Source organism: Acanthaster planci, linkage group LG21 (genome assembly GCF_054643075.1).
Source record: "Acanthaster planci isolate LZ-2023a linkage group LG21, COTS_SCS, whole genome shotgun sequence".
NCBI lineage: Eukaryota > Metazoa > Echinodermata > Asteroidea > Valvatida > Acanthasteridae > Acanthaster > Acanthaster planci.
In genome coordinates, this window is record NC_141797.1 from 9,025,900 (window position 1) to 9,038,710 (window position 12,811).

At 40.6% G+C, this 12,811-nt stretch overlaps 2 protein-coding genes across 5 annotated transcripts in view; one reads left to right on the forward strand and one right to left on the reverse strand.

Moving 5' to 3' along the window:
- The window catches only part of LOC110981152 (APOBEC1 complementation factor-like), a 32,943-nt gene extending 25,295 nt beyond the window's left edge, over window positions 1-7,648 (forward strand). For all 4 annotated transcript variants that reach the window (XM_022238458.2, XM_022238457.2, XM_022238462.2 and 1 more), the window contains one exon: window positions 808-7,648. In XM_022238458.2, the coding sequence (XP_022094150.1) occupies window positions 808-908 (101 nt within the window). In that variant the 3' untranslated portion in view covers window positions 909-7,648. The remainder of the gene's footprint in view (window positions 1-807) is intronic.
- A 72-nt stretch (window positions 7,649-7,720) lies between these two features.
- On the reverse strand, window positions 7,721-12,800 carry atg101 (autophagy related 101). The gene is made up of 7 exons (XM_022238465.2): window positions 12,633-12,800; window positions 11,858-11,940; window positions 11,486-11,563; window positions 10,758-10,943; window positions 10,530-10,644; window positions 10,135-10,301; window positions 7,721-9,756 (listed from the first exon to the last, which is right to left on the reverse strand). The coding sequence occupies exons 2-7, from the start codon at window positions 11,885-11,887 to the stop codon at window positions 9,673-9,675; spliced, it is 660 nt and encodes a 219-aa protein (XP_022094157.1). The 5' UTR covers window positions 11,888-11,940; window positions 12,633-12,800; the 3' UTR covers window positions 7,721-9,672.
- Between the last annotated feature and the right edge of the window lie 11 nt (window positions 12,801-12,811).

The window sequence follows — 12,811 nt, forward strand, 5'->3', positions numbered from 1 at the left end:
CGTAGGCCGTTTCAAAAGCACTTGGCTACGGCTTGTAACTACATGAGTCTATCATAATGGCTGTGGCCACTTCTCATGGAGTTGTGTACAATGTCAAGCCACAGCCAACTAATTTGGACACAGCCATACAACCTTGTAGACGAATTATGTTGTCAGAAAAGCCTGGCTGGACATTTTGCCAATGCACTTGCTGGAGGCAGTGGCAATGTCTTCTTGAGAGGAGCCTAAAAAATACCACAAAAAAACCCAAAATAAAACCCCCCCCAAAAAAAGCAAACAAGCAGTAAGAAAAGAACAAACCAACAGACTTTTAAAAACTCTGTCTTTTTTAAAAATAAAATGTCAGCGGTCATTCATCAGCTTTGATGCCGAGGCATTTGTGATGGTTCCTTGCATCGTCCACTGAAATGCACAGGAATTATTCGACAATTCCATCCATATCAACATTTAATGTGCCTCTCTCACTCTCGTGGCATAATAATGCTCATGCACATGGTAGAGTTACATGCACTCAGATTGTCAGATCACTTCACCTGTTTTTACTGATTACTAAGATCGTGTATATATGTTTCAAGTTTAATTGATAAGAATTCTCTGACTGGGGTAAATTTGCATGATCTTTTCCATTGCATTCCGTTATTTTGAAGATTTGAGAATACAAGTGTTTTTATGACACTGATGGAATATTGATTGTATTGCCTTGCATCACGTGCTTGCTGTTCATTCCTATTTGCTAGCTTTTACCGGGTACTTTTGTCTCCCATTTCCATCTTTTCCCCCCTTTCTCCCGTTGCTTCCCAACTTCAGGTGGTGATGCACCGGACAGCCCGCAGTTCAGCTACGGCGGATACCATGGCCATGCCTATGCCCCTACCTCCCCAAACGAAGTCTACCAGGCTCAGTATTGATCTATGATTGGCAAAAACAGAAATCAATGCATTGATCGCCGAGTGATTTAATCAGTACGGATTGCTCATCAAATTCAAGATATCTACATGTACTCGTATACATTTGCGCATCAGATTGATATAGATGGTATTAGATCAGAAATTTTAGAAAAGACAATTGACGTTAAAAATCAATACCCTACTTCACAAGGAAACACTACTATTATCAACATTGCTATTGATGAAAAAAAATCAATGTATCTGTCCATATGTTGTACCCAGTGAGTAAGGCCACTTGTGTCGATTTCAATCACAAGGTTCAAGAATTTCTGCATGGCGGGCCTTGTTAAACAAGTAAATTTGATGCAGAGTAAACAGAAATATCGAGATTGTGGACTTGGTTAAAAGTCCTGTAGATTTGTATGAATACAGATAATCATTTGATTATTCCTTAGCTTCATGCTAAGGAGGTCATTCACTATTAGGGTGGTAGCGTTTTAGTCATCTGGAGCGATGTGCGCTCCAGATTATACAGTTGGAGCTTATACCAAAGACAAAGAACTTTTCTCTCTTTTTTTTTGGTCAACTTGACCAAAGAACATTGCTGACAAAACCTGCAATTCTGGGGGATACCTGAGCATCATCAGGAGTCATCGTTTCATTATGGAAAAAGAAACTGTCAGCTTTCCTTCACTGCCAAAAAATACCCCCGGTTTCCTACCGTAATTCCAAATCATTCCTGGTTTGCTAAATCACATTACTTTGATTGGCCAGCTCTGGCATCTCTGGTGTGTGGGGGAATTCCCCCCCAAATGGATCAGATTTGGTGTACAGACTACCAGATTGTAGGATAGGAGGGGGGTTGTATGTCAGCAGTTTAAAACTGTTGATTCGCTTATTCTTGAGATTTTTATTCTTGTATATTTCGGCTGTTTACTTTGTTTATCGTTTCCTTTCTCTCCAGAGATCATCTATCCTTACCATAGTTAATAGTGTTTAACTTGGATTAACTAGTACTGTAGGATTACATTAATTAGCTTTTGTGACATATTGAACTGTTAGATGAGTTGCGAATGATGCCAAAGCTGAACTTTATGTCAAGCAGGTTTTGCGCTTTTCTTTTTTTTTAAACAAGTTGGTGAGTTGACTGTGTAAGGTTTGATTTGACTTTTTGGGTGGAGCAATTTTTCAGGTTTTTGAATATTTCTTGTTGAATGACCTTGTTACATTTTTATGTTTTTGTGTGTTCTGCTTCAGCGAGGAGACAATTCAGACATTAAGATTCCCTTCCTAAATATTGTTTTGCGGATTAGACACGTGTTGATAAGATTTTTCTCTTCACCCGAAGTATCTTCATGAATTCCGTCATTTCATTCAGTACATCGTAGTTGCTGGTAGCTTTTCCATAAGTTTCATGACCATGAATTTTGTTTTGAGTTATATTAATTATGCATGCACATTAATTTCATTTTGTTTATTTCTCTCTTTCCGTGCCATGTCGTAAGTACCAAAGTAACTTGTCGTTATACCTTCACTGAGTTTGAACAGCAATTGTAGATCTGGCGTTAAGGAGCTGATCTGTACCTGTGAGATGTGATGATTTTACTTAGTTCCAATGCAGTTGAAGTATTACGGTTCCGGAGGTTTTTTTTTTTTTATCAAGAAATTCTTTCCCGATCCCAAAGCATCGTCACTTTTTAGAGGGTTGTTGGTGTGTGTTTTGCAAAAGAAGTGTTTTAAGATTGCATGGAAATGAAAGATGCACATTTTAAAGACAGGAAAGCCTACACAATCGTATATGGTAGCAGATTGGAAAAATCTTGGGATTTATTTGAGACGTGCAGGCAGTTGAGCAGGTGAGGACTTAGATTAGGAGGAATTTGGTAAGTACGTGTAAACCCAGTAAAAAAGCTACCAAAAAAAGAATCTCCAATATTTTATCATCCTTTTTACCAAGGGGGGTGACTGCCAATGAACTCTCTGTGCTTTAGGGTGACTCCTGCGGGCTGGATAGGTATGGGCAGCCTAACGAAACAAAGTTTCATCGGAAGTAAATAGCCCCGTAAAAATTATTCTGGGGGGAAATAAGTTGAGCAAAATACGACATCTGGAAATGAGGCCAGAAAGTCAGGAGGCAATTTTTAGAAGTGTTGAGGATCACCCGTGAATTCCGAAATTTGTTAATTTCAAAATTCTTAACCAAAAAAGACATTATCCGGAACCAGCAAGTCCACATACAGATTTGTTTTCATATGTATATCTTTCCAGAGTTCATTACGTGGTAGAACAGTGCCCAGCTAACGTTTACTGAAAAAATCCCAAAGATGGCAGTATCTAGGTTGTACAGAAAAATCCACTCTGTCATTATGAGTGAAGTATTGGTGCCCACAACTTGTAGAACACATTTAAAATTCCAGTGCCTTATGAAGGATACATCAGTGACTTCCATTTTATCATTTCAAACAAAGATGGTGATGGAGTCTCATATTGCAAGGTCAGAGGCCAGATGACGAGTTGGGCTTGCCATCAAGTGCCGTAAGGCCATAAAGATTTGTCGTTTTGAATGTGTTGAACTGTGATGCAAGTGAAAGAAAAGTAACGGTACTTTTAACCTGTTTCCTGACAAACACTGAGAAAGTGGACCTGCTGGTTTCCCTGTTTGCCTATACTCTTGTCATATACGAGTGTGCTAACGTGTCGATATTTATATATGCAAAGTGTTTATTATACATAGCTTATAGCACAAAGTTCCTGACCACTTTCTGTATTGAGAATTTTAAACAGATGCGCCCCCCCTGGGGGGCTGGTCGGCACTTGCTGAAATGTACATTCAACTTGCAACAGTAGTATTCGCGTCGTCGACAAGAGTGCACAAGACCAAGCGTATAACACCTGGAAATGTTTTATTTTTTCACCAGTTCTCGCTGTAAAGCCCTTTTATCTTTGTACAAAAAAAAGGAAAGGAAATCAACTCATCTTTTTAATGAAAGAAGTTACAGTACTGTTGTTGCCAAACAATGTTGTGTGTTTGACAAGCCACGAAACTGCCACCAAAAGAGAAGAGTGTTTTTTGTTTCGTTTTAGAAAAACGTATATGCAGAGTTGGTTATTAAGTTGATGTTATGGAGGAATTTTTGGGGTTTTTTTTTTTTTTTTTCCTTGTTAGAAGAGGCTTTGGTTCTACGTTTTAGGGGTGTGGGTCTCCAAGAGAGTGTTGCCCTTTTGCCCAGGTTAAATGTGGGCTGTGTGCACATCTGCAGAGTGGTCTAAAACGCCTGATTGATTGGGGTAGTCACGGATACTTGCCTGCCGTCCCTGCCGGGTGCATTTCCATGCATGGCTGCCATGCTGTTGTGCACATTCAGTTGAAAAATGCATGATGCATGATGATCTAGTGGTGATGCACTACCAGAAATCCTCCTCTGCAGTTTGTGCATGAAGCCCACGGTTCAGAGGGCAGGTATTGTCATAAATAGCTGATGGTCGTCTTTCCCTTCAACTACATGTAGCTTCAAACATCTCACCCAGCTTGGAACACCACATAGCGAGTTGCATTATTTTAAAACACTTCAATTTCTCTCTGCTGATGTTATGGTTAGCATTTCAGTTTACTTTACAGCTTTTCTAAGGGATGTTTTTATTAAAAAAGTCACAAAAAGGAAAAGAACAAAAAAACTGAATAATGTAGACTTCCAGTCGCATTCCAACAAATTAAATATGAATTATTCATTCTTCAGACTTGATGAATATTCATCAGTGTAACGATTAGCTGTCTCAGGCTATGGAAATTCGTATGAGAGGCATAGATTCCATGAACTATTATCCACAGCACCCAATCACAGATTGACTTTGCGACTCCTGAAATTCCATGATTCATTTGCATATCATGAATATGCATGTTGAGAGTATTCCCAATATACTTAGATATTCGTAGAGTTTGTACGAAAGGCTTTGCCTGGAACGGTTGTGAAATGAGCAGGTATTTATTTGAGTAAGAGCACATTTCCTGCATATTTAAGTTTTGCAATCATGTAAAGACTTGCTCCAGTCTCACTGAAAAAGGAAAAAAAGATCAACTCACTTTTTGAGTATTTAAAGACTACACTTATCACCGAGGTTCTGTCATTACTGCGAGAAGAAGATGTTGCCTTATTCATGTGAATTTATGTTTAGGTTTCCAACTTGCTATACGAACCCTAGTTCACAGGAACAGGGCCTGTAAGGCAAGTAATTAGCCTTCAAAAGAATGTTTGTACATTCTATATAAGGTAATGACGTTTATCTGAAAGGAAATTTGAACATAAATTGGTACAAGAGTTGGGCTTGTGGACGTACATGTACATAGAACATGATTTTTGGTATGAAAGAAGTCATGTGAGTTTGAACGGAGTGAATATTTTCGGCTGCACTGTCCAGCAGGTTATCACTGTTCCATGCAGAATTACATGCATCATAAGGGTAACTTTTATTAGACGGTTCACATGTCCCTTGACCAGCTCTGTTTTGTTACCCTGAACCCCTTTGGTCAGAATTTTGGCAGGTTGATTGTTTGCAGCCAATCAGAAAGTATATCTCTGGACAGGGCAGCCGGGACTGCACAGGGCTCTAACTGAACCTTGGCTTTTCATATCCAAATATGGACATTTGGCTTCCAGAAGTCAAAGGCTTTGGAGTGGATTCTGAAGTCGATGATGATCTGAATGTTAGAAACGGAGCCGAGGTTTGAAAAAAAGGCAATTTAGTGGAGCTCTGTGTGTTGTTTTGGAAAAAGAGTCGGATAAACTTTGCACTTGCATTGGAATTAATTGAACGACGTTTGAACTGTTGACGCTGTACGTAGAGATATTTTCAAGTTGTTGAAATTCTTGGAGTAGTTGTACCGTAGGTTTTCTTGCAGTTTATTCTAGTTGTGAACTAGCAGCTTAGGATTAGAGAATTCAAAACATTACTATCAATCTGTAGGGGTTTTATGTTGAAATGTTCGTACCGTTTATGGCAGTTTGTTGCATCGATTAGCGGTGAAGACAAGACATTGCTGAAAACTGGGTTTGATCTGCAAGGGCTTTACCGGGCTCAAAAATAGGTTTATCGTCACTCAAAACAAACATGACCTAAAATAAATTGTGGTTTTGTGGATGGTGTGCCAAAGAATCTTTAAAACTTCAAGCACCTGTTTTTTCTCTGTGCTTGTAACGTTTAAAGCATTGTAGCTATTTTTATTAAGGAAAAAAAGATATATATTAGTTTTAAGAGAGTTTTAAGTTTATAAGTATGTGAGTGAAAGGTTTGCAAGTTTTGTTAGAATCCAACTACTGTTTCATGTGCTCTAGTTTTTTTCATTGGTCTGCACAGTAAACAGCAGTTGGGTGCTAAAGCTCCGCCTACTCAGGTGTTTTCTATTTTTATATGGAGTCCTGGGGGACCAATCCAGGCCTGCGTTACTCTTATCACACGTTCAGACAGTGTCCAAGATATCTGTCGGAGAAGATAATTCGCTGAATTTTGTTTGTAGGATGGTGTAATACGTGAGCATCCTTAGGTGCCGACAAAAAAAAAACACGGATAAAAAGTGAGTTGCCGTGGCAATCAACGATGAACTAGAAAAGGTGACGTGCAGACATATAGAAAATACCTGATAGTGTTAATTCTTATGGAGGCAAGTTTTTCATGTTGGTACAAATATAATGTATTGTTTGATGTAGAAAAACTGGCTTGGAAACAAAGCCCCCGCATCGTGCCTTGTGACATCACTTAATTTTTTAAGTGGTGTGAAAACATGTCTTTTTTGCAAGTGTGATTCAAGACGAAATTTTGTCCTGAACATGACACGTGACCAGTCAATATTGAATTCCATATCATTTTGTCCATGTGTCTAGTGAGACCGAGGCAGATGTGACGTTCGCAAAGTTGGTGTCTTTGTAATGTAACTTAAAAAATTGGTTGCTCGCGTTTCGTGTATTGATTTGATTATTTCTGTGAAAGCCAAATATGCAATGCATCGTTGCCCAAGAAATAGTCACACAAAACTGTGAGCAGAAATTCAGGACAACTTGCACACGACAGCCAATTTTGGACAACCGTCATCACAGACACCACTGCAGTTATTGAAGAAATGTCCGTCAGTTTTGTTGCTGGTTACGATAGACCAGAACACCTTACAGCTTTAGTGTGTTCACACTCGCCAGCTATTTGTGAAACAAGGTTTTACTCTCTGTTGAATGTTTGAGGGTTTGTGTGGCTGCCATCTTGCTGGCCAGTGCTTTTGTTCCACGGGGTATGCACAAAGGAAGTTACCGTGTGGAGCAAAAGAACTGCCCTGCAAGATGGCTACCATGCAAAGCCTCTGTTCTTCAGTATTTACTGGTCCATGCCATTGAAAGGGGAGATTTGACATTTTTTGAAAAAGGAAAATAAAGTGATTTGAGCAGTTCACGTAGCAGTTCTCTTTAGCAGAGCCCCGGGAAATTGTAATGCAGCCTGAAGCAAAAGAACACAAACAAACAATCACAAACAAACAATTGAAGCATGAAAAATCCACGGATTTAGAAATAACGGCGGAAGTGGAGGTGTTTTTAACGTAAGCGTTAAGTGCGATTCAAGTTTTTTTTTCAGTTGGAAGTTTTTTGGACAAAAAATTTTTGGAAAAAAAAAAATGAGTGTTGTAAATCAGGTTTTATGCCCTGTTGTAGTGGTTATTGAGGTTATTACCATCATCATCACCATCATTCCATCATCAATAAATCATCCAAGAATTATTGAAATCAGTGTTTGTCTGGGTTATTTCTGTCTCGGTTAGTGTTGCATGGAAACACACGCACAGTATCCTCATTCAATTCTGAATTTTCCACAGCTGAATCATTTATTACCCTTTGCTGTACTCAGCTTCTGTCGATAAATTGGAGAATTACATTCTAGAAGAGTTTTCCACTATGATCAACGACATCGACACCTACAACGTCATGACTCGCATTTTTGTCACACTTTCTTCAAAACCCAACTGTACAGTTTAAAGAGATTTTTCTTTAGGAACTTTCAGAAAATACAATCCCGTTCACAACATTGGGTTTGAAAAGTTTAATACATGTACACAAAAAAATATGCCACGTCATGTTCAGTGGTGAGTTAACCAGTTCGGAGGACTTTGCAAAGTATCCAGTTGAAATACGTAGGAATCGCACGGTTTAATATTGTACAGGAGATTTTAATACGGCCATGATTATAATGCACCTGTTCATACAGACAATTGAAACAATGTCTTAGTTCTAACTGGTTCGTACACCATGGGGAAAAAAGTTAATGCAATACATTATTAAACAAACAATAAATTGACGACATTGGTCCAAAAAATAAAAAACAAACATTTACAGCCACTTTATATACAATTTTCTTGATTACTTAAAAACCCAGATTCTTGAAATAGTCTCGGTTTCATTTGAGTAAGAAGTAGACAAAGCATTCGGTTTAAAGAAAAACAGCGTCAACAAGATTTTCACCTTTTCTTGCAGCCAAATCAAACATTACACTTGGTATAATACTTGTTGGTAACCACGATTTTCAAGAAAGCCAAGGGGTGGAGGTAAAAGACAATTCTCACATCTTGCTCTGATTTTGCAACTTCCGAACGTTTTCTTTTGGAGTAGCATGTTTGGGAAAGAGCAATAAATTGACCAGCAGTCGGATACTTTTTTAACAATGCCAGCGCACGATTCAGTTACACTGGAATGACCCTGGTATATATTTTTTCAAATCTCATCGTTACACTAAACTGTTGGCCGCACTTCTCCCAGCATACGTGGTCACTGAAATCTTACAGTTATTTTCGTGTGAATGGTTCCCTCCATAATGATAAATGAAATCGGCTATTGATAACCAGCGGAGTGACCATACCCTGGGGTCTGGGCCCACATGGTCGACCTAGATAGTTCAAACCATACATCATTCGGGTGGTGTTAGTTGAATTAGTTAACTGTAGTCGTCCCTCCGACTTGCCCTCATATGTCCATTTCTCAATTCAAGAGGTGAAAAATGATACCTGAAATCTGCTGCATATGACAGTGAAATTTTTCACCTCAAGCTCATCAACATGAAAACCAATGAGGTAGTTACAAACAGGTAATGTCCACTATCTGAAACTTGCAGAGCTATTGGCTAATAGACGGTTTGCATGACTGCCATCTTGTAGGCTAGTGCTTCTGTTACACAGGTTATACGCAGAGGAGGTTTCCCTGTGGAACAAAAAAGCTGCCCTTCAAGATGGCTACCACGCGAAGCCTCTATGCAGGTGATTCACAACACAACATAACACCAAGAGGTTGCCAGAAAGAGGCCATTTTTGAAGTTCTTGGCGGACATACACATGGCAACTTGAAATGTTTTAAAGATCAGGGCATGCTGCGCAACGGAAAGAAGAAAGCATTACATAAAATTGATACTTATGAGTCAGTCCTCTTACCAGGGAAAAAAAAAACCATCAAGGGTAGCTGAAGTTCCCAGCACACAGCCAGCAAATGAATTTCTCAACCATTTCCCATACTGCACTGCAAAAAAAAAATGGTCTCTCCATGGCAACCTGTTGGCAGCGCACTGTATTATGAATCACCTCTTTTGGTATGAAAGCGAATGCAACATCTGTGACATGACGGCAAGCTTTTCGAATTGCAAATTTACAGAAGTTGAATGCATGCCAAGTTTTACTTTTAAGATGTATCTTCATTCCCATTGGTATTATGCGACGCACTGACACTATACCTGACCTTTTGGAGCAAAGTTCACCCTGCCTTGGTCATCATAAAGCCAGCGTATCGCGGAGTAGTTTCCTCATCGTCGTTCCCACAGATGTGTTCGCTGGCCCTGACGTCTGGTGAGTGATCTGTGAAAGTATGATTGAATAAGACGTACCTATCAATCTGTGGAACAGATGTCTCTCCAGACAGTCTTTTTACATTTTTTGGTCACACAGATTTTGAGCTGGTAACCTTTGTTTTTTACGTAAGGTGTTTTTTTGCGCTTAAGCAAATTTTGTGCTTGAGCAGTTCTGTGAAATTGGCCCCAGGCCAAACAGTATGGTGAATGAATGTCTGTGGACAGATGTGGCCACCATATCAGTATAGACCACGTCAAAAATTGTTGGATTATCAACAGCTATCCTGGCTACCGGCTTTGTGAGTTTTCATCATCCACGGCCAAAATGTATAGACGATGACATCAAGCTGATGACATTGAGGTTCGGTGCTCCGACTACACTAACCTTGAACAGGTAGGGCTGTACGTCGGGGAAGCTGACGTCATAGACGGTGTCCAGCAGGGGTTGGTTGGGCGCCTTGGGGAGGTAGTCGTGTCTGCCCATGGCTTCCGTGATGCATATCACCTTCTCTCCTAAGATCTCGCCCAACTTCTCGCGGTAGAGCTGCCTCTCTGAAGATTAAAAAAGAGAGGAAAAACAGATCAGATGTCTAAATTTTTAACCCTAAAATTTGCAGGATGGTCAAGTTGGATAAAACAAGGCCTTTTTTTAAATGCTGCCCTTGACACACTCTTTTGGCCTCAGTGGGACACCGTAGACCACTGCTAGGAATATGTGAATCTTTTCCTTGAAAGCAAACACTGTGGAAGTTTAGAAAAGTTCACCTCTGTTTGTCTTACCGTGCTCATTTGACAGTGTCACGTTGTTAATCTGGATTGTCCAGACTTCCCAGGGTATGCACTCGTCTGGAAATGGCCAGCGGTTTTTCTTCTTCTGGTAAAACTCGAGTGAAATCTGTAAGAAATCAAATGTTAACAGATTCTTGCTTTGTCCTGGAATAATTCTTTATAATCCCTTATGACTGGGCCATGACCATAAACAACACCCATATCATGCGCTTTACCCACCTGTCCGTTGCTGAGCGAGCCGTCGCTGGACCGCAGTGAGTCCCGGAACGCTGTGACCTCCTTGCGCAGCACGCGGTCCAGCTCGGCCGAGTGGCAGCGCACGTAGGTGAAGTCCACAAAATCGCAGTCGACGTCCACCATGCCCACCGTGCCGATGGCGTATGTCCCTTCCTGCTTGTAATGAAACTGTTTGCCGAATAAAAAAAAGGACAATGAACCAATAAGATTAGGATAAAAAGTTGGGACGAATAGGTGCTCCTACAACCCTGTCCACTACCAATTTTGCGAGGCAGTCTGCAGTTACTGGGTCACGCTGAGCGATTTGGAGATGAAGTCGCAGCGAAGCGTGCACTCACTGCAGCATCTAGCCCACCAGCCCCCAGAGGGCTGACGTCACCCTTCCCGAGGCCGCTCCGTCACATGGGCATATCAAGTGGCAGGGATATGCACACAGGTTGATCAGACCTCCTCGCCTCAGCCCGAGACGACAGGCCCTCAGACGCATCTGATCGTTACGATCGCCTGGTGGCCTTGCGACTCCAACAACCAGTACCCATTGTAGAGACAAAAACACTTTCACGCAGGTGGGTAGTGCCACACCCTGTGAAGCCATACTCCAACTCACAGGTGTGCTTCAATTCAATCACTGTTTCTTTTTTCAAACACCATACTGTATTATTCAAGGCACACAGGATCCTGCAATTGGGCAGCAGTCGAGGAGACATTACCTTGCCTGTTGTTCTGTGGAATAAGAGAGTGTGTAGAAGACTCAACACTACCTCCTCGACCTGCCTTCCTTCCACCGACTGCAAAAAAAACAAAGGCAGAGGCAGGTTGTCATTTGCACTTAGATTTCAACGTCCCCCTCTCCCAAGGCCTCGAATTCACTGCGCATCCCTCAGTTTCTAAAAGTGTCCAACTCTGTCATGTCCAGGGCATAACATAACCCCCGTAGCCACCACCTAGACAATGATACTGGATTTCACCTTGTAGCCACTGATTCTTGGGGGCACACATCGAGCCATGAGGTATTCCGCAATTGCTCCGACGGAATTTCACGGCTCGAAGAATTTGAGATGTCTTTGGATTACTGCACTTACAACTTCAAATGTCTGTGATCGTGCATTCATTCTGCTTGCTTCATTCTTTCACTCGGCTGATTGAGAACTCTGGTTACCTCTTGCTGTAAACGCCAAAAGGCAAGAAATTAAATCAGGAAGGCCAAGAAAAACATATCACTAAAGGTCCAATATTCACTGCCATGCCAAATAGCATATATTGTAAATTAAGTTTCATATACATTTTTACCCTTGTTTCTGGTCATGTCTGCTGAGTAACTGCTCCGAGATTTTGAGCCTCATTCATGTACTTTCAACTTTTCAATATTTTGCAAAAGTAAAGCCAAAGGGATCTTCATTCATGTCATTGTGACATTGACATGATAATACATGTACGCCTAGCCCCACTAGTGTGGCACGGGCTCTCACTCCCGATCCATCCTTAAGGATCCATCCTTAAGGATGGATCGGGAGTGAGAGTCCGTGCCACACTACTGGGGCTAATATACGCCTACATGTAGCTAGGTCTATGAACAGATCAAGAGAAAAAGGCTTCAGGATGCAAAATTCTTTTCAAATGAAGTGACTTTTTCGTCTCACAGAATTTATTTGCTGGTTGTTCCATTTCTTGCCGTTATCTAGTTAGGCCTAGGCCTTATGTCATGATTTGGTTCGCAATTGGTGACGTGAGTTTGATGTCTGAAATCATAGGCCTACTTTTCGTTTTTAATAATTTAGCTGTTCCTTGCTTACGGCATCATGATCATGTCCATGCTGAAATCAACCAATTCTGTAGCTTCCTACATTCCAAACTTACCATTTTTATACGTCAATTGCATTCCAAACACATCTACGTTATAGATCCATTTCAGTTTTCAAAGGTTGATGTCTCTTTTCGAAGATTTTTGTGACAGATTTCACTGCAAATTTCGTCGTCCTTTCTTCGATCAAAACATTACTGAGACGTAATTGAACTTTGACCTAATACATATGCAA